The 22,123-nt window shown below is 39.9% G+C and overlaps 1 protein-coding gene across 1 annotated transcript; it reads left to right on the top strand.

Annotated features, from left to right (window-relative positions):
• Positions 1–2,070: 2,070 nt before the first annotated feature.
• Positions 2,071–22,020, top strand: LONRF3 (LON peptidase N-terminal domain and ring finger 3). The gene is made up of 12 exons (XM_032196409.1): positions 2,071–2,806; positions 3,498–3,616; positions 4,184–4,306; positions 6,457–6,612; positions 8,010–8,253; positions 8,933–9,023; positions 12,221–12,335; positions 12,772–12,893; positions 13,570–13,728; positions 14,710–14,872; positions 15,670–15,819; positions 16,523–22,020. Exons 1-12 carry the CDS (start codon positions 2,071–2,073, stop codon positions 16,679–16,681), a joined length of 2,337 nt encoding a protein of 778 aa, XP_032052300.1. The 3' UTR covers positions 16,682–22,020.
• Positions 22,021–22,123: the final 103 nt, after the last annotated feature.

Here is a 22,123-nt window from a genome sequence, read left to right as displayed (position 1 = left end):
CAATGGTTATAAAATAACACACTGAGGGGTTGCCGAGTCTATAGTTTTGCAATGGAGACAACTGTCAACCTCAAGACTACAAAAACACATTTTTTCCATTTTTTTTTTCTTTTTGTTAAGGATTTTGTTCTTTTATAGCACAAGTTTTTTTTTTGCACAGAAGTTGGAAAACAAATTGTCTATGTCCTGTTAGACAGACTGAGTTTGGTGGGGAAAACCCACACTTCTGAGCACGTGCCAACTCTTCCTAATTGTTCTGAAGCATTGCCTAACTGAAACTATAAGTACTTCAGTTGTCCTTTCTTTGAATTATTTGATGCCAGGCTGTGCTGTTCTTTGGATTATTGCCTGACTTAACCAACAGGAGAAAGAATTACTGAAACCAGTGATATTCAATTAAACTTTTTCTAATGAAAGGACTTACCTGGCAACTTTAAGGAATATACATACATATATATATATATTCAAGAGCCAGAGGAACAGAAACCAAATTTTTGGCAGGTGCAAAAGTCTTATTATCACAGGAATCAAAGATGACCACAGGGTCTGATGGCTGGCTTTCAATATAAGCTTAAGGACTGCCAGCACATAGGCATCACAAGACTAGCTCTCATTATTAATATACAATCTATGCTATTAAGATTTAAGATCCCGAATTTAAGTGGCTTTAAATTACTTTTTCACTTCGTCTGAATTTTCTTAAGCATCCTCTCTGAACAGGGACTTACAAAAGTCAGGTTGACCTTTCCCTCCTTCTATTTTTTTGTCCCATCCATTTGACCCCCTCAGGACACAGCTTGTCCCTTAATACCTGCTTACCTCATACACTCCAGGCTGGGGAGTCCAGATGCTTCTGTAAGTAAGAAATGAGAAATTAATTCAGCTCTTCAGCTTTGTGAGGAGGCTAATAGTATCACTAATAGGATATTCTCAGAAATTTCAAAGTCTCCAGGAGATTAAAGCATTGTGAAAAATGGCCAATATTTTTAGAGCATATACATACATACATGCATCCTGGACATTTAAAGAAACTCTGACCATAAATCTGTGTAAAACTGCAAGCAAAAACAATCAGACAACTAATTTCAAAGCAACTGCTCCTATTCTACGGCAGTGCAGGGCATTTTCTCCTTACACTCCGTTTTGCATGGAGTTATACAACTAGTGCCAGCCTTTCATACAATGAAAACCGCTGGGTATATGCAGGTTGAAGCAGCCAACGCAGCAAGTCTTGAATAAAAGAAACATACCCTAAGAGCTGTGGGGTTTGTTGTTGTCATTTTTATTTTTTTTTACACACAGAACTCAGTATGGCCAGATGTACATCTACGAAATATCCCACTGCAACACCAGACAAACCTAGCATTTCACTCCTGTGTGGTGCCTGCGTTTCCTACCAGCATGGCTAGCTGGCATCAAAATGGAATCATTAAGGTTGGAAAAGACCTCAAAAATCATTTGGTCCAACTTTCATCTTACCACCAACATCACCCGCTAAACCACGCCCCTAAGCACCACATCCAACCTTTCCTTTCCAACACCCCTCAGGGACAGTGACTCCACCACCTCCCTGGGCACCCCGTCCCAACGCCTGACCGCTCTTTCTGAGAAGAAACATCTCAGAAATTCCTACCTAAACCTCCCTTGGCGCAACTTGAGGCCGTTCCCCTTAGTCCTACCACTAGTTACCTGTGAGAAGATGCCGCCCCCCAGCTCCCCACGCCTCCCTTCCAGGTACTCGCAGAGATCAGTGAGGTCTCCCCTGAGCCTCCCTTCCCCGACCTGACCCTCCGGCTCCCTCAGCCGCCCGGATTCACCTCAGGGGAGCGACGCCCCGCGCGCCCTCACAGCCCGAGCGGAGCCACCACAGCGCTCGGCGCTTCCCGGGCTCCCTGGGGGCGGGCATTTCCCCCCTCAGGCACCACAACGAGCCCAGCCGAGGGGCTCGACCCCTCAGCGCCCAGAGGCGGGCGTCTCCCCCCTTCCCCTCGGTAGCAGCGGCGGTTACAAAACCTCCCGGTTTTATAACACCCCGCGGGCGCCGCCCAATGAGCTGGGGCTCTGCGCATCATGTGGCCGCCCTTATATAAGCGGCGGCGGGCCGGGACGCTCCCGGCGCGGGGCGGCAGCACCATGGCCCGCCGGGGCCCCGCCGCGCCCCCCGCCCGCCCGCCCGCCTCGCTGAGGGGCGCCGCCGCCGCCATGGGGTCCCGCCAGCCGCCGCCGGAGCCCCCGCTGGTGCTGCAGCAGCTGGCGGCGGGCGGCAGCCGGGCCCCCGAGTGGCGGGCGCTGCTGGGGCGGGCCGACGGGCTGGCGGCCGCCGGCAGGCTGCCCGAGGCGCTGCCGCTGTACCGCCTGGCGTCCCGGCACCGGCAGCTGCGGGCCGAGCAGCTGGGGCGGCTGGTGGAGTGCCTGGCGCGGGGCGTGCGGCTGAGGGAAGGGCTGCCCGCCGCCGCCAGCGGCCCCCCGCAGCAGCAGCAGCAGCCCCGCGACTGGGAGGTGTTCGGCTGCCGCAAGTGCCAGGGCTTCCTCTTCGAGCCCGTGTCGCTGCCCTGCGGCCACACGTTCTGCAAAAAGTGCCTGGAGAGGGAGCGGCCGCCGCGGGCCCGCTGCGTGCTGTGCCGGGAGGAGGGCGGCGCGGCGGGCGGGCAGCTCCCGCGGGTCAATGTCATCCTCAGCAACCTGCTGGCCAAGTGGTTCCCCTGCCAAGTGAAGGCGTCGCAGCTCCGCCACGAAGGGAACCGCCTGTACGAGGAGAAGAAGCTGCAAGCCGCCCTGCAGAAGTACAACGAGGCGCTCAGCCTAGGTGAGGAAGGCGGAGGTGGAGGGGGGGGGGGGAGCTGGGAGGCTCCGTCCCGCGGTGAAAGTGGGTCAGGAGAGCAGCGGTTGCATAAGCCGGGAGCCTGCGGTCCGGCCCCGTTGTGTAAGGAGCTGGGAGGGAAGGGGGGAGCCGGCTGCGGGGCTGCCCCGAGCCCCCCCCTGCGAGCCCCGAGTGCTGCCAGCAGCGGGTGCCGAGCTGCGAGCCCCCTGTGCCCTGCTGCGGCGGGGACAGGTGCCTGTGGGCAGCGCTCCTCTTCCCACCTCCAGCAGCGGCACGGAGGGAACCGCGCCCGCCCCTCGAAACTTTCACGCTTGCAATTTTGAAACTCCCGTCCACACAATAGCAGCCTTCCTCCTGCCACCCCAAATGTCTCCTGTAAGTTTCTGGTCCTCGGTCGGAGCCGGTGATTTTATTGTGCAAGTGTCTGGGCGCTTCTTTATGCAATGTTTCCTGCGGTTATGTAATGTGTAGCTGGCACTTGGGCTGGAGCTGCATGAAGAGGTTTCCATATTTCGTTTACTACACGGTTATTTAAAGACTAGGTATATTGTGTTTTTTTTATGCACAACTTGTGAGGAACAGCGTGTGCTTCAAAAATAAATTTGAAAAGAGTAATAAAGCTTATGTAACTACTTTTAAATTAAGTTAATCAACCAATTTCTCTTATTTCCTACAGCCCCAAATGACCACTTACTATACAGCAACCGGTCCCAGATTAACTCTACTTTGAAAGCTTGCGAAGAGGCATTGCATGATGCAGAAACAGCATGCAGACTTCAGCCGTACTGGTTGAAAGTAAGTTCTGACTCCAGTTGCTTTTTATGCTGCTGTCCTGGATAGAAAACCATTGCCTTGGTCAGAGCTGAATCTGAGGCAAGCTTTGTCTTGTAATTTCTTGGACTCTTGTGGCTTACAGACATTGAACCATGGTATTCTTGAGCTTTCTGGGGTGAAAGAAGAGAGTGATAATCCTGGAGGATGAGCTAGCGCTGTTGTTTTTGACCTGCTGGCATCTCAAGTTCATGAACTGTCTCTAAAAACTGGATGTTGTGCTTATATCTTTATATAAGGAAGTAATCACTAGTTAGGAGATTAATGTAGGGGAAGTAGATTTCTCCAAGATCAGCTGGGCTCAGGTGCTGTGAGAATTATATCTGCCCGAGTTGGAGAATATCCCTGTTCTGCCTGTAAGAGCTTGAAATGCAGGCATTGGTGGTGTCAAGGTACAATAGACTGTTTTAGTGAATTATCCCTGCCTAACTTTCTCTGTCTGGAAAGATTTTCTATTGCTTCATCTTGCTTTTATTGCATTCTCACAACAAAATGAATGAAAGCTGCAACTGTGGATGTGTTGTGTTGCAGGGTCACTTAAGGAAAGGACAAGCATTAGCTAATCTGGGGAAAACAGAAGAAGCTTTAAGAGAGTTCCTATTCTGCCTTGCTCTAGATACTGGGAACAAGACTGCCAAGTCTGAGGCTCAGAAGGTAAGTTCCCTAAATCATCTGGAACTATGTTGTTTTCAGTGGCCTGTCATAGAAAAAGAGTTTTTATTCTTTCCCCTGCCCCTCTCTCATTACTGTGAAGGGCTGGGTGGAGGGATGTCCAGGCTGTTGTTCAAATTTTGGGCTTATGTGTATCCCTTTCTTGGAGGTAGGGAGGTAGTAAAATAAACATACTAGGCAGATACTATGTGGAAACAGTTATTCACAGTGCTAGCATCAGTAATCTTGAAGTAAATGTCAATTGTTAATAATCACCACCCACGGACTATTGTGATTCCCTATAATCAAACTAATGTTCTCTTTCCTAGCTTAGCAAGGTATTGCCAGCGAGAGTGCAAAAGGGGGGGAGTTGCTATTGAATGTTGTATCAGGCTGTTGACTGCTAGAACGCAACACGCAGCACCCCTCTAACTCCACTTGGGAGCAGCAGCTCTCTTCCTACTGCCGGTCGTGCTGTGCTGAGTACCGGTGTGTGAAGGAGGCGTGGAAGGAAGCAGTCAACAAAAGAGCTGTTTTTAAAATAGTTTTTAAAGGTTGCTAATAATTAACGCCAAAAAAGCAACAAAATAGGTCTGCGGTGAGCCTTTTTTCAGCAGCAGCTGAAGTTGATGTGGATTCCTAGAGATTTTGTAAAATTTGCTAGTACTACTTTGCCCACCACTTCAGAAATTAGTGTTTTGACAATCAATCATTTTCTGTTGTAGCTGAAAGGCTTAGCGTCACAGCAACAATAGCTTATGATAATAAAGAAGTAATACTTCTGTTTTCATTATACTGATTTTTCTTTCATGACAGTGTGCTCATGCTTTTTTCAGTGGCTGGTGGGTTGTGAACCTCTGGGCTGCTGACTGCTGTGACATGAAAAGCCTTTCAGAAGCACAGTAGCATTCTTGCAGTGAAGCACTGCTCATGAAATTAACTGAGGAAGTTATAACCTGGGTGGCTGCAGTGCAGCCAGATTTGTATCTCACTTTGTATATGGTTGAGACTTCCATTTCCTGTGATTTTTTTTCTCATTGTTATTTGTTTAGCTTTCTGGCTTGGTTGGACCTTTTTTTTTTTTTTTTTTTCTTGCCAGTGTTTCACCATGCAGTCTTTCACCATCATTGTATCATAACTTGTTTTTTCATAGTCATGCTGGGAGACTTCCTATGCACTAGAGCAAGAAGGGCAGGAATAAACAGATATGATTCTAAATTCAGACTCCAAAGAGCTTTATCTGAGACACCTGATTTCTGAGCAGTGGGGTTCTGAGAAAAATCTTGGCTGCTTGTGACTGAAAGAATTACTTGGGCACTCATCAGACACAGAGTTCATCCATGATGCAGTATTCTACTGGGTCATTTCCAAGGCTGTTTGCATAACAATGTCAAACTACTTCTTACCAAATTCTTTGGGTGTAACTGTGATGTTCTGCTTTTATTAACTGTCTGTCTGTGTTAGTTTTGACATAGCTTGATCCTTTGGAATCTTTTTTGGCTTTAAAAAGCCATCTTAGCTGCCATACAGCTTCCTCAGGCATCAACAGGATCACCTCTGTTGTATGTTGAAATTAGTTTTCAAAGTGTGCAAATTTTCCATTCATCTGTTTCTTTCATAATCATCTGATGAGATGTGCTGTACGAGTGGCTACAAGTTGCAACTAGATACAGATTCATTTATTTTCTGATAGCAAATTAAGAGAGCATTTTTCTCCTGACTACACTTTTCTATTCTCACGAGTGAATAGAAATAGTTATAATTTACAGTATCAGAAACACTTAACTGAACTTGGATTGAGATGAGTGCTTTCTGTACTTAGTAAACTCAGTGAAATTTCTGATGTGCAGCAAAAAATAAAGATGTTAGTAATTTATGGTGAACTGCAGAAAAACAGGACATAGGTGTGTGTTTCATTTAGAGAATGGTTAGTAATGTATGGGCTTGTTTAACTCCAAAAATGTCTCCTCTGTTTGCTTGGCCTGTATTGCTTTAGCTTGTGCACTTTTTTCTCTTATCCTAGACTAAAGGGCTCTTTTAAACCGTTTTTTAAAAAAATCAAGGATGCTTGTCAGCTATTCCCTTACTTGCTTTTTCATTTAGAGCTTGCAAGGAAGGAACTAAGCAGTGAAGTATTCTGTTTTATATCACAGCTTCTACTTAGTTTGTTTTCACTCATCCCGGGAAATGCTCAGGAACACTTACCAGATATCCTGCAGCTGTTGTCACATCACTCTAGATTAAAGGGGAATCTCCTAAATTCAGTGGGATCTGGAGGCACCAGCCATAACCTACAAAGGTTGCTCAAGGTAAAGATCGAGTCTGATGTGTGGTTCTTAATTTTGCTGTGTGTTTTATGTTCACGTGCGGAAGCCTTCTCTCCTTTTCATCTCTGGGAGATGGGATGATGCGTTTTTTCAGACATACTGTGTTACAGAACATACAAAAAACAATGTGGGCCTACTGAAGTCTTACTGACTTCTTCTGTTTCTTTAATTGAAGCCCTCTGTTGTTCTTACAAATTTTATGTAAGAATTGAGTGGGTACTATTGCTGCCTTTAGCTCTTCTGAGTAGCTGGTAGTAGAAAAGAGCCTCTGAAGTACGGATTGAGATACCCTCAAGGGCCTTGAAATACTCAAATACAGGGTTTTAGCTTGAACTGTAACTGATGTGTCAGCAACAAAGTCATCCTGTGTTCAGTTTCTATAAGCTGATTAGAGATTATTGTAGAGCCACATAATTTGTATTAGCAAGACCATAACTTGGTTTTCATAGCCAGAGTTTTGTGAAAAGCTGTAGAGGTTTAAATTCACAGGTTTGGGTAGGGACCCCTTCTGCTTCATTAAGACCTGAACTTTGAGAATAGGATCTGCATATGCTGTACATGTAGAAGAAAACTTGACTAGTCCCTACAAACAAAAATGGTAGGTTTTGCATTGCCTTGTTGAGACTGTTAAGAATAATCAGTGACCTTGCCTTCTGGAAAGGCTTTTAGGATACTCTGAAAAGAAATCCCTTCATACAAGCCTGTCATGAAGTAAGTCATTTGAGGGACAGTTCACTCATCTTTCTACATGTTAAACATCATCCTGATCACAATTCACAGTATCTGCTTTCAGGCTCATCTGGAGAATTGGTGTGACAAGCTGATAGGTGAAGTCCTATGGAATGGCTGCTCACAGGTTGTTCTGTAGCCATAACAGGATAGAGAATGGTTGTTTTATCCTTTGCAAAAGAAGTCTCTCTCTGAAGGAAGCTGTGCATTTTTTTCCTGTTTTAAATCGCATGTTTATACAGCTTCCTTAGAATGAAACTCACATTGTTTTGGTTGTTTTGATGGTTAATACCATCCTTATGATAGAAACAATATGTATTTTTCCTTGGGTTAAGCGATAACAATGTATTTAACCTGACATTTAGCCAGATCTCTGCTTGAATTTCATGGCCAAACTATAAAGCCACGCACAAAGGCTGAATATACTCGATACTGGGGGAGGGAGGGGAGGATAGTTTGCAGTTATTTTTCATTGAAATCAAGCCCTGACAGAGTAATTCTCAAACTGCTGTTCCTTGACTGACAAAGTCCTTCCTGGTGATTCACAATATTAAAGACTTATGACACGTTTGATTTTTTTTTTTTTTTTTTTTTTCCTTACCAAGTTGATGGAAGATTGATGTTCTAATGTCAATCCTCTCTTTACACAGGTAAACGTGGAACAGAAAAAGGGTTTTCCTATTCAAGAGGAACCAGATGTAACTACTTCTGGCAGCTTGAGGAAATCCATACAAATCACAGAGAGTAAAAAGGACTGCTTAGAGGAGGAGAACAAACTCGCCTCCATTGCAGAGTCTGCCTTTCTCATTTCTGATAAGCGCAGCCTCCTAAAAAGGAAGGGCTGCTCGGAGGAGGTGAGAAATGCTGAGGTGCCCTGCAAGCTCATGAAGAAAGGTATGTTGAATTGCACACAGGATAAGTTCCATGACATGCAATCAGAGTTTTTGCTCACACAAAATTTAAGAGGGTCCAAATTACACTTTGATTTTTATAGTTTAATCAGGGCATGATGTGGAACCTTCCTTGTAAAAAAAAAAAAAAAAAAAAAAAAAAAAGTTAGTCTAAAAGGTAGCTAAGACTGTTGAGTCAATTGCTCGTTTATCAGCAGAGCTCTGAATCTTTTAAGGAACATTGTTACATGTACTTCTGGCACTTTCCGTATCAATTAAAAATAATAAAGAAAATTATGCTTAAGCATTAATTCCGTTTGTTTTTGACATCTGAGGTCTAGCCCCTTTTTTCGCAGTGTGGGATGTAGAGTAGAATGACAGCAAAACTTGTCCCACTTAAGGCTTCCAGCAAAATATATTTTGATGTTGTTAATGCAAGCCTAAATTCAACCCTCTGTAAGCTGGCATAATGTCACCAAAATTAAGGGGAGGTGTGTTTATTTGTGTCAAAGCTGAGTTTGATGCTTTGTGTAGAAATTACTGTAATGATGCTCAATGGTTCAGTAACTTCCAAGTAAATACAATGCATGTTTAAATATCAGATGCTGGTTGTAGATGTACAGCTGCAGGTTATGCTTTCGTATCAGTGCCCAATCATACTGTAATATGTTTTTTATTGTTAGATGCGGTTGATACGAAAGGAAATGGCACTGGGCAACACACTCCATTTGAATCTGTGGATCCATCAGATCTGGACTGCTCCCTGTGTATGAGGTATCCATTATTTCCTTGTGGATGTCATTAGCTTTGAAACTGGATCTCTTTTCCATTTTCAGTCTAGAGATTTTCTAGCTTACTTGTAGTTTTCCCTCTGACTTGAAACCAACCTTTATTATAATTATTATTCCATTAATGCATTTCTAGATCTTTGGTTTTGAGCACTGTGATGAATAGGTACTTCCAGTCTGCCCCAGATTAATGACTGGGAAGGACATGTGAGGTCACTGAAGGGTTACACATGTTAGTGGAGGTGTCTGAAAGATTTCTTCTCACTAGTTACACCCACCCACTGACCCAGTGCACTTGACCACAGTTCATCCTCTGGAATTTACAGAGCCATATATAGTGTTTATATAATACACAAAATAACTATTAAGTATTACCAATATAGCAAGCTTGTATTTAAATTAGTGTTCTTGCTATGACAATAGGAGGGTCTTGCAAGCAATCAAGTATGTTTTTTTTTCCCCTATTGCTTAACAGATGCACTGAATTCCTTAGTTTACAAAGTCTATCACTGTACTGCTTTGATCTCTTCTCTCAGTTAATTAACAGATTTTTTCTTAAGGACAGCAATGACTTTGATTTTAGAAAACAAAACAACAACAAAAAATTGTCAAGCACATGTTTTACTGCTTGCTTTGTTTAAAAAGAAATGAGATTTTGTTACTGACTTTGAAAGAAACACTGGGAAGATGTGTTTCACAGGAGTCTTGATCTCTGCATTAAGGCATTGCTTACATTTATCTTTTTAATTACTCAGATTTATCAACAAAGTATGTTAAGGTTTGTCTTGCACAAAAATTCCAATTATTGAATATCAGATATAAAAAAAAAAAAAAATCCATGAAGAGGCTTTTTTTTTTTTTCTGAAGGTCTGTGACTGGAGAAATGAGGATTTTCTTTGCTTTGTTATATGCTGGTAGGGGGGAGTGCTTCAATTTATTTCAAAGAAACTGAAACCTTTGAGGGAACAACTGCTAAAACTTGCTTCTGCTTGGAATAAATCAGATCTGTCCCTTCTACCCGCAACTGCCTACAGCTAAATACACGCTCCAAAATTTTACACAACTGTAAGAACACTTGATACTGCTAAAAACCAAACTTTCCTCTAACAGAAAGCCACACAGTTGGTCTTATCTGGCTTTAATGAGTTTATGATTATGTCCACAAATAATTATTCAGTGCTTTTAATGAAATTAATTAGTGCTACTTTCTCATCCTCTGTTAATCAGAAACAGACTAAAATACATTCTTAAACGAATTTAGCTTGAGGATTGCTGGTTCTGTGACAGTACAGGCATGTTTGTTAGTGCTGATCATATAATTGCAATCACAAATGCAGGCCTTGCATCTAGAAGGATGGCAGTCTTGTAACACCGCAATAATGAAGGCCTGTGCTAAGGGAAGCTGTCACAAGATCTTTTTCATGTTATTAATGCAGGTTGATCATAATTATTTCCTGCTGTGTTTGTCAGATGTATTTTAGGGATTTGGATCCTGAGATACTTTGGACTAATTACCTAGTAACCTACTGACCTATTCACAATTAACTGCAGGAGCTGTTATTAGCTTATTTGTCTGGTAGGGTGGCCAAAACGTTATTGATCTACATTCACTCCAGCAGCAAGGAGGAAAAAAAGTAAAGCTCAAAGCAACGTGTTGGTGAGAAATGAGGGAGCATTACTCAGCAGGTGTGAATACTCATTTTCTGCTGTTACAGTAGCTTAAAATGATGTCACAAGAAGTCTTTTTTGTATAGTGCTGCTTTCTGCAAGTCACAACACTTGGTCCAGGTCCCTCAGTCACTGGGGAAAAAGCTGCTGCTGGCTACAGTGAGCCAGAGCAGGATCGTGCATTTTAACAGGAATTTCTTGCATTTATGCTAACACTTCAAGTAGTCACTATGAAATAATTGCATATGCAAACCAGTTCTTACTGAAGCATAATGTAGATTTTGGTATTTTACATAATTCAGGGCAATAAGGTAAGGCAGTGAGGTTTCTGTTCATGAAACAAACAAGTAATAAGGGTTTTCAATGACACAGTCAAGTTGCAATAATAGGTGCGGCATTTTAGATGCTTCTTCATATGTTCCCTTGCTTAAATGTCAATATTTATAGTAACTAAGGACATTTAATAAAATGGCAATGGCAATCTTGTGAAGAGCCAATTATGCTCCTAAGTACACTCATCTTGTTCAAGATATTAATAAATGTGGGTTTACATGTTTATACTTTCCACAAGTAAAATAGAACTTAGTTTGCAGCTTTGATAAACTTGATAAACTAAAATTAGGCTAGTATTTGAGCCCCTAAAATGATTACGCAGTATGCTGTGAAGCGTATCATATGCCAAGCAATTTAATTTATAGCTTTGAAGATTTTGTATTTAAAAAATAAAGTTATTTAGATTTAGTAGGATTATTTAAATGATCAACATCTCTCTATGGTACTTACTTGCAAGGAAACATCACTTTACAATATCACATAGTTATAATAAGCCAAAAATATTTTCTACATGAAAATAAGTGTCCCAGAGGTGCTTGAAATGGGTAAAGGTTAGATATGAAGATACTTTAAAGTCCTGGCCTTATATAATTAAATATTTTTCTAGATGAAACATGAATTTAATATCATTGCTTTTCCAGAAGAACAGTCATTTGAAGGTTTAAAAACTGTCTATTCCAACAAAACTGCTTTCTCAGTCCAGGTTTGTAATAATACATTTCATTGTAATGATTTGTGGGCTATTACTGCAAATAGTTGTTTTGGGTAGACCGAAGCACATACAAGTAATCACATGATTTCCACACTAATAGTTGTATAAGCATTGCTCAGTTTCATCAGAAAAAGTTAGATGGTCCAACTTCTGCTTCTATTTATTGCTTGTGTTGAATATAATGAAGGCCTGGCCTATCTGAACTTGAAGACAGTATTTCTCCCTCACATTCACCAAAATTTGAGTTCATGGGCTGCCTTTTCCACGTTGGGTGACAATAATTAAGTCTGTAAGCTGAATAAAGACAAAAGTTGGATGAAGACATGAATGAAAAGCAAGGAACAGTTTTATCCCTGGAGTAGTCAGTAGCTAAATTAGTGGATTAATGCAAAGCTTTTCGGTAAACGCTTTTTCTTTTGTTTTGGTACACGATATTGTTGTCTTTTTGTCTTTTGGATTTTCCAATCCAGGCTCTTCTATGAACCTGTCACTACACCTTGTGGACACACCTTCTGCCTCAAATGTCTTGAGAGATGCCTGGATCACAACCCAAAATGTCCCCTGTGCAAAGAAGGGCTCTCAGAGGTAATGATGGTTGGATGTTGTCAGTACAAATTCAAGGGCACAGGACAGGATCAAGTAGCACCTTCAGGAATCTTCCAAACTCAAAAGTAATATTGCTTAACTGAAGAAAAAGGTGACTTCTGAAATGCCCTTGTAATTCTTGTGACTTAGAGCTTGGATAATCTCCATTGTTGAAACCTTACAACCAGGCCTGTACTTGGGAAATCTGGGAGGGAAGGCAGGTCACCTGCAGATTGTCTAAAATAACATCCCTAATGTAGGGAATAGTTTGATAAACTACTCTTCAGTGGCAGTGCAACCTTAAGATTGTTTTGATGCACAATAGACACAGAAAAACAGAACAAACAGATGACTGCCTTAGCATAGGCCACGCACACTTTGAAATGCTAGACAATATAATGGCTTCTGTGTCTTTTGGTTTTGTTTTTTACTGCAGTGCTTGGCTATGAGGAAATACTGTAAAACAGTACTAATGGAGGAGTTAATAGCTAGATATCTTCCAGAGGAACTCACTGAAAGAAGAAAGATCTATGAAGAGGAAATAGCAGAGCTTTCCAAGTATGTAAACCATGTATTTAAAACTTGGTGTTTAATACTACTGCTGTTAGCTAACAAATGCTTCCTGCTGCAGGGGAACGCAAACTAAGATGCTGACAAAAGAGCTTCTTCCTTGGTATCAGTGATTCAAAGAGAACAGGGCCCAGGTGAAATTGTGCTTTGAGTAAGCATAAGAACTGGACACTGTGCTAAACAATAAGAAGAAGAAATCCGGGATGTTACTTTATAAACAAGCTATAAAGCAATGTAGCTGCTTTCAGTAGCCCTCTGTGAAAGCCACAGAGCAAGACAATAAGTGGAAGTAGTCTTACAGGCTGGGGGGCAGAAATTACTGGGTAGGGAAGAAGTGGGATTAAGGAAAATCTATAAAGAGAATAGCAGAGATGCTTTAATGCTCTCACGAGCAAAACCAGACAGCATAACTAAAAACTTTCTTGCTAATAAGTGGTGTATCAGTTTCCACAGTAACTAGTCAGATAATCAATTTAAAGAGAAACAGTTTTAGCTTTTACTTACTACACCAATAATATTCTAAATTTAAACTTCTATTTACAGATATAATAATTTTAAAGAATGTTCTTGTATAAAATGTATGGATTTTATACCTTGTGAGTGTTCTGGTTAAGTTTCCTGTCTTTTTTTTTTTTTTTTTTTTTTTTTTTTTTTTTTTTTACAGCCTAAATAAGAATGTTCCTATATTTGTCTGCACAATGGCTTATCCTACAGTCCCGTGCCCTCTGCACATATTTGAGCCATGTTACCGCCTGATGATTCGAAGGTGCATGGAGACTGGCACCAAACAATTTGGGATGTGCATCAGTGACCCTGTGAAGGGGTGAGTGAGCAGCATGCTTGGACCATCTGATCTACCTCACTTAGTTTGGAGCAAGGCCTTTGGAGAGAGGTGCAGAAAGGTCCATCACTATAAACATATGTGATAGTTCTCTAGTAGAGAGACCTTCTACCTAATCATGCCAGTTAAAGACACTGAAAAGACTGAAGTTTCTCTTTTGAGCAGTTGGATTCTATGACTGCCCATCTGTCTTGAAACACACAGAGCTAGTGCATTTTATACAAAGTTGAACTGCAGACCTCTTAAAAATATGTGGAAAGGAAGCATATTTTCAACTGTTTTAAAATCTGTCTAATGCTTTGCCACAAGAAATCAAATTTAAATGGCAGTAAGGTAAGGTGTTCTTTAAATTAGGAAAATAGCTAAGCTATTGGGCTACAGTTCTAAATACACTGGAGGCTGTAGAGGTAGAGCAGGACTTTTGTAAGGACTGGCTGAGCATTTACATTGAACCTTTTACAGTCAGTCTTATTGGCCTTGACCATGATGTCTGTCTCTGTATATAGCTCTTTCCTTTTGTTTTGAGGGATACCTACAAGGTATGACATACACAAAATGCATGCCTACAAAATCTGCTGAAAATGTGGAAGTTTTTCATGTATAGATTTCATAGCCCTTCCATAATTATTCTGAATTGCATTTGTTCTTTTGTCTTGATTGAAAACACTAGAGTTATGGAGAAAGCATGCTTCTGGGCTGTATAATTTTCAATTTCATAAGCAATTCCTTGTATTCTGAAGCATACAGTTAGTGTTAATCAGATCAGACAGCCTGAATATTCTTGATAGTTTTGAAAACAATTGTTGAATAATTTGAGCTATAGCAGGTCAGTACTGTGAACAATGGGAATTAGCTGACACTAGTAAGTACCTTTGTGGTAGGGACTGGCTGTATGGCAGTTCTGTGGAACTAAGGGTAGAGAGAGTAAGACTTGTTTACTTGCTTTTGTTCTGATTTAAATAGGTTTGCAGACTATGGCTGCATTCTGGAGATAAGAAACGTTGAATTCTTTGCTGATGGTCGCTCCGTTGTAGACAGCATTGGCAAGAGGAGATTTAAGGTGATACAGCACAGCCAGCGCGATGGCTATAATACAGCAGATATTGAGTACATTGAGGATCAAAAGGTGAATCCAAGAGATTTCATTTAAACTGTATAATACCTAAAATTCAAAGCAAATATATCACGCAAACTTCTGTTTTGTGGAACAGTTACTGTTAAATTAAACTGGTATTTACTGACCGCTCATGGTTAAAGATGAGAAATATGAGTTACCACGAGTACACGCACACACTGCCCATATGCTGAAGAATGTTCTCCCTAGAGTATTTTAGAAACTAAGTGAATCCAGGATGAGATCTTCCCACTCTTCTAGACAGAGTAACTGCAGTTGATAAAGGTGGTGGGGTAGGGGCGAGTTGCCTGTTTGCTCTGAAGCTAATTAGAAAACTTCTCTTCAGGTAAGAGGGAGCAGGGTTGGCTCTACTACACCTTCAGAATGATTTACATCAATTATTTAAAAAAAAAAAAAAGGCAAAGTATTCTGGCTGATATAAGCTTTTGTTTTAAGTGGGAAGATAAAATTACTGTTTTGAGGAGGTGATAAATAAACTTTAACTATTTTCATAATCTCTTATTGTGTTGTAGGATGCTTATGAAAAGATATTTTCATATAACAATCCAGAAGTGTTTATTCTCCAAATTAGAGTCCTTGGTTTAGAATACATTATAAGAATGTGAAGTAATTGATAAATGAGTTTGCTTTTAGGGGGAAAAAATCACACCTTTCATGATTCATACTGGAATTCTCTTGGCATTCTTTGCTCTTTTCTCCTACCCACCCCAGAAAACCCTAAAGTAATGATTTGCCTTCCCTAACAGCAAACTGAACAGTAACCTTCCCCTTCTCTTTACTCATTTCAGGTGCAAGGACAAGACTATGCTGCATTACTTGTCCTCCACGATTCTGTCTATGATCTGGCATATACGTGGTTTAACTCACTCAAGCAGGCACTCAAAAGTCGAATTCTCAGTCATTTTGGTCCGATGCCAGCTAAGGATCCTGACCCACAGGTACCCAGAATCCATGGCTTATGTAACTTCTAGAGACAGAAATAGCAAGGATAACTGATAAGCTGTGAAGCATCGTCTTTTATGATGAAAATAAGAATGCTCTGTATTTATCCTGCATAAGCAAAGTATCTGGATTATGTTGCTGTGCACCAGTAGTAGCACTACTGTAAACAGAAAGCTCATATTTAATGTTGGTAACTTAACCTACATTATTAATCCCAGGACACTTAAATGTCTTTTTGCCTACTCTACTTTGCAAATTAGAAGAGTAAGAGAAAGCAGGGGAGGAAACTTGTTACTCTTGCTAAAGGACTGCAAATAATAGGGATCCTAAAATAACAGAATATAACAACAAAAGTAAAATATGAAGTGCCAGGTATAAAATAATAAAATATGAAGGAGGCAGGTATCCCAAAGGACTGGATCAATAATTAACAAGAGGGAAAAAAAAAAAAAAAGGACCAACCTATAAACTGTTGCTAAAAATAGTAATGCATCTCACTTCTACATTCAACATCCCATTTTTAGGAAAGGTGCAACTTGGCTGTAACTTCTGTTTCAAGACAACTAGTAATCCCAAGCCATTAGGCTGGCAATGACATAACCTGCTTGCTAGACGCTGTGTTTTCAAAGAAAAATGTTCAAAACCAAGACCATACCACATACATGTTTCCTAATTTCTGTTTTGTTCCCCTTGCTGCAGGCTAATCCTAATGGGCCAGCATGGTGCTGGTGGGTCCTAGCTGTCCTTCCACTTGAGAACAGAGCTCAGCTCCCTTTCCTTGCCATGAAGTCCCTCAAAGACCGCTTGAATGGCATCAGACGTGTCCTTACATTCATGTCTCGTACAAGATCACGGTGATGGTGAGGAGAGCTGTGAAATCTCCCACACTACTTGACTGTAGAGTATTTCTTGTAACTTCATCTAACTGCAATAATGTCTTACAGATTTAAGTGTCAGGATGTTTCAAGCCTGAATTTCAAAGAAAATGAGTTATAAAGATCAAGGGATGTTTATGGATACTTCAGTAGTTTCCATTTGGAACTCTGAGATGATTATTCAATCACTGCACTGCTAAATTAATAACAAATGTGATAGAACAAAAAGTGATCTTGTTTGCCATAAACCTTTTAAAAAGCTTAAGAGGTTTTTAATTTATTTTTATTTTTATTTTTTGTAGTGGATAAAGGATAAACTGCAGCTTAATGTGAAGCAGAATTAATAATGTTTATGCATTATTTCAGTGAACTGCTAAGTCTTTTCCAATGGTTCAGGTTTTATATAGCATTGTGTATAATAATGTTCACAACTTCCGTTTGATAATTTATTTTTGCACTATGATTTTTTTGTTTCAAAGTGTGTATTATTTATGTGTTCATTCTCTAAAGGAACGTAAGCTGCTCTATTTATTTAGTGTTTTTACCCTGTATGTACAACTGGGGGGAAAATTATGATTCTGGCAGTGCACAAAAAACTGCTTTGATCATTTTTCAGATACTTGTGTTCAAGTACTTTGAATGTTTTTCTACTTGTCCCCAGTTCTACTGTAGCCGAAGGTTTTTTTCTCCTGAAACAGCCTGCCATGAAGTCTTTGTATACACAGATTCTGAGATAATTCATGCACAGTTGTTGGAGCTTGATCCTATGCTTGCAGCTAGGTCCCTGATATCACAAAGCAGTCAAGGACATACTTAACATTAAGCATGAGTGTGTAAGTGCTTTACTAAATCAAGGCATTGATCAGCTGATGGCAGTGGAAATTGGGTGACAGAAGGTTCCATCCCCTAATGTTGCACAGAATGGGGAATAACTTAGTTGAATTTACATCTGAACCCTTCTTTGCAAGAAAGGATGATGGCTACAAACAACTGCTAAAGAGTTAGCCACACTCAGTGGCTACTCCTAAAAATGAAACTGGAAGGATTGGTATCATTTCATTGTAGGATATGACACATCTTTTTTACAAATACTCTTGTTACTGTTGAGATAAGCTTTATTTTTTTCTAAGTGTTTGGGACTTGGTTTTGGAGTGTGTATGTGGGTGGAGGGAGGGTTAATTTGAACCACAGGACTCAGAGGGCAGTTTGTATCACGTGAGAAGGAAAATGTAATAAATGCTATTTATTTATTTCACCCCAATCTTCAGGTTTCTGTTAGCTTCAAATCTCTACCCAGCCACTGCATTTCTCTTAACAGAGATTGGCCAGTGTTGTTAAATAGTAGCTTAACTTAACCCCTAAGGAAAACAAGTGCATTTTTGGGTGATCACTTCTAGCTGTAAAGCAGGTAAAAACAGGGCAAAAATGAGAATTGCAGTAACTTAGGTGTTTTGTTTTGTTCTTTTGTTGTTGCTTTAATCAACAGTTGGTATATTTTGGCTTTCTTGATTTCTGCCTACCACTTTCTGGGACTGATCTTACTTCAATGGGGCTCACTTTGACTTTCATTGATTTCAGTGTGAGCAGAACAGGGCCTTTTATTCCTAGTTACTGTTTTCAGTGGCAAAAAGAAACAAAACAAAACCCTGAAACTGTTGTGGAATGCTACGAATTTCCTTATTTTATCCCACAATAGCACCAATTGCCATTCCATGCCTTTATGGAAAAATGCAGTAGAATTTAATGTTTGTGTTTTCCCCGTCATTCTTTCATCAGAAATATCTGTTAAGAGTAATTTCTGTACTGTTAACTTTCCATAAAATTATTTTGTCCCCCCTCTTGTTAAATTCTATAGGACTTTTCCATAAGGGTACCAAAGAAAGAATGGAAGACAAACACATTTCAGCCTTGTGATGCAAATGGAAGATGTATTCTGTGTTTGCATTTAGCTACTCTAGAAATGCTACAACTTGTTTCCATACTGCTAGATTGCTGCACTTCTGACGTCTTCTGTAGGTGGTACTTTACATGCTTCTCTGTGAACAATGTATAGAAATACATACATGTTCTGAACAATAACAAGCGTATGGTGGCTGAGACCTGCTATAGCATTTGTCTTCGTGAGTCAAAGTGACTCCTACTTGTTTGGAAATGAAGCTGCATTAAATATAATTCTTCCTTAAACTATTATGTATTAATGCATAACAAGGAGCCCACGTTGCTCCCAAAGAAATAAGCTGGCACTTAGTTGCTCATATCTGTGAGAAAAGGACCTTAAATATCTATTTTACTGTTTTCTCACCGACCTTACTGTTTTTTTCCTGCACGCTACATCTTCTGCATACTCATATTCTGCTTATTTTATTAATTCAGAAATTGCCAAGGAAAGGATCCTTGATTTTATAAGCAAATATTGTCTGTCTTTACTAGATTTGAGTACAGCTGTCAATTCTCTAATTAGAAATTTGCGTATAGATGCACTGCATTGTGAACACCCAGTGTATTTGGTGCAGCCTGGAAACACTGGAAATACTGCATACGATGCATACGGTTGACCTGCATATGGACAACAGATCAAGTACATCAAGGAAGTTCATCAGTACATGTACAGTACCGTTCTGTCTGGGACTGCTCTGTGACCACACATCCTAGATTAATGGGTAGTCTGCAAATTCCCTCAGAGGTTTAAAAAAAAAAAAAAAAAGGAAAATGTGAGAAACAAGTTTCCTAGAGAACACAAAGCTGTCCAGTAAAAGCTGGACAAGGAGTAGCCTCACTCTTCAGTGAGTTCAGATGGTTGTTTAAGTAATGAGGTTTAAAAAAATCTTTAGTTATGCCACAGTATGGGTGACTTTTTCAGTTGTAGTAATCAGTACAAGGATGTAACTTCAACATTTATTACATGCATAAGTAAGCAGATGATCAGATTTTAAAATACCTTCTCTTCAATAATAGAAATTGCATTGATCAAATTTAATGGGGGAATATTTTATTTATGCTTCTTACTATGTTCTAGGTATTTACTTTGTCTCAACCACTTTTTTTTTTTTTTTTTTTTTTTTAAAGCACTTCGTAAAGTTACTTTTCCTCTGTGGCTAGAAGTATTGATTATTTTTTGTTGTGAGGTCATAAGTAATGCAAAGGCTTCTTCCTAGTCCTTCAGAGAAGGTATCTTCCCCTGACCCTTGATTAGTGAGTTGGGTTTACTACAACCAACAGAAGTTCTTCAATTCACATAGAAAATTAATGAGTCCCCCTTTTTTTAAAAAAAAAAAAAAAAAATCTGTTGGAGAGGAAAGCCACTAATAGAACAAACTAAGTGCCAGTCTCCTCATGAATATCATGGTATACCATTCAAACACCTGGAGACTGTGAAAGCTTCAGATTTGCATTTGAGAGAGAGAGTTGTGTTCATCTGAAATCTTTTCACCCTTCCATAGATGAAGTATTTAACAAAACAGATTAAAATAAGTAACCAAGGCTGGCTGTATCACCTTTCCAAATATCTGTACATACAGATAGCTTCTAAATAAAAACAGATGACTTGAGGGGGAAGAAATTACAGTCATTTTTCATTCCCATACATAGACAAACTTCTAACATTTATAGTGAATTATGTTGCTTTGTGTAGTAATAACTTATGGGGAATTGCTTCTATCAAAATATCTATTATCTTGGCTTGCGTAACTGTGGAAAGTAAACTGGAGGCAGGACTGGATTAGTCAGGAAAAACATCAACTCTGACAGTGAACTCGCACAGTTATAGAAAGTAGTTTGGTAGTATTAATAACATGATAAAATGGTGTATCACCTGTGTGTTAGACCATTAACATGCTAAATCTAATTGACATTCTAGTGTTAATTGTAAAAAAAAATTTTCATATAATTTCTCTTCCATTGGCTTGCAGCAATAACAGATAGAAGCTGTCATACTGAATGGCTGACCTAGTGCTTGGCCTATGCTTCCGTCCTGTATGACTGCTTGCAACCAGAACACCTGAACCATGGATTTCTTAATCCAAAGATTATTTTAATTAATAATAATAAAAAAAAAAAGTCGGGGATTTGGATGTAGCAGGTCTGGCTTAGTTTGAGCTGTAGAAAAAGCTTTGTAAAATTAAGTCTTGTTTTAGATGTTTTTTTTAATGATTTCTGGTTGGTGCTGAAGTTTTACTGGTGTTTAAACTAGTGACAGTTGTACTTAAACACAGTGTTTAGAAATGGAGGACATGTTCACGAACTTATTTAAAAACAAATGTAAATTAACTACAGGGTTTTTGATGCATCAAAACCCCACTAGAACTGTATGCTTTCTGGGTAGTGCTCTCCAGTCCCCTGAGTTCTTCATTAGCTGAAGGCTAAGCAGGGGTTGAGGTCAGTTATTTTGTCTACTTCACATCCTAGCCTGTAACTGATACAGCAAATAGTTTAAGATCTGATCTGGAGTTTACTCCAAAGCCCAGTAAATCAATGAAAGTCTTAGAGCTACAAAAAGGTGATAGTTACTATAGCATAGTCACTGTTCTGAAACATTTTGCTAAGTAAATATTGTCTGGGTACAAACTGAACTGCCTAGTCAGGATTAAAATGAGGGATAATACTTAAGAAAAACTGAACTAGTACATTGACTTCCTCATCCAGGTGTCATGTGAAGTGCTTACTAATGATGGAGTTTCATAAGGTCTAAAGTAACCCTCACATAGAAGTGCCTGTATTCTGTTATTGCCATTCTTGATCTTTTTAAGAGAGTCATAGCCATATATTTTATAAATATACACATATGCACCTTTAAATCTTTAAATTTGCAGAACAAAGGTTTACAGAGCAGAAGTGTAGCAAAAACAATGTAATAGCTTCTATAATTCCCTGGTGAGGGATGGGAGAAGTACAAAAATGAGGAGGAAGAGACTCTGTGTAAGATGTCTTAATTTGGCACCATATACTTGTCCAATTTAATTCCATCAAGCTATGTGGTTACAAGAGTGCCAGAAATATATCTATCAAGCCATTTTAAATAAGTTCTTTGTGGACTTGTATATTCCATTTGTTTGTAAAACATCCTTTTGTGCACTGTAATGAACTTGAACTGAAACTTAAGTTATTATGCTCATATCACTGAACAGAGTACTGTTCAGCTACCTCTACATAAGGTTGAAGTACTTTGTTTTTTTCCAGATTTGTTCACATTGTCATATAAAATATATTTTTTAAAAATCATAGTCCAAAGAACCTGTATGTGTCTGTAGATGTACGTATAACTACCTTGTACCAACAAAGTCTGTGTGGAGAGTTGTTTGCTAATTAAACTTTTTGTGTTCTTTACTCTTTGGCTTGCATAACAAAGAACTACACCTGGTAACAAACATGACACGTGAGCTGCTTTTTCCGGTATTTTAGAAAAAGGAATAAAGAACAAATCTTAGAT

This window comes from Aythya fuligula, chromosome 13 (genome assembly GCF_009819795.1).
Source record: "Aythya fuligula isolate bAytFul2 chromosome 13, bAytFul2.pri, whole genome shotgun sequence".
NCBI lineage: Eukaryota > Metazoa > Chordata > Aves > Anseriformes > Anatidae > Aythya > Aythya fuligula.
Note: the sequence above shows the minus strand (reverse complement) of the source record. Positions and strands in the feature narration are given on the sequence as shown.

Excerpts from the sequence above, each read along its gene's own strand:
- LONRF3 (XM_032196409.1), top strand. The coding sequence starts at position 2,071 with ATGTGGCCGCCCTTATATAAGCGGCGGCGGGCCGGGACGCTCCCGGCG. Across the intron at positions 6,613-8,009 it reads ACCTACAAAGGTTGCTCAAG|GTAAACGTGGAACAGAAAAA; the intron begins GTAAAGATCGAG and ends CTCTTTACACAG. Across the intron at positions 15,820-16,522 it reads CTAAGGATCCTGACCCACAG|GCTAATCCTAATGGGCCAGC; the intron begins GTACCCAGAATC and ends CCCTTGCTGCAG.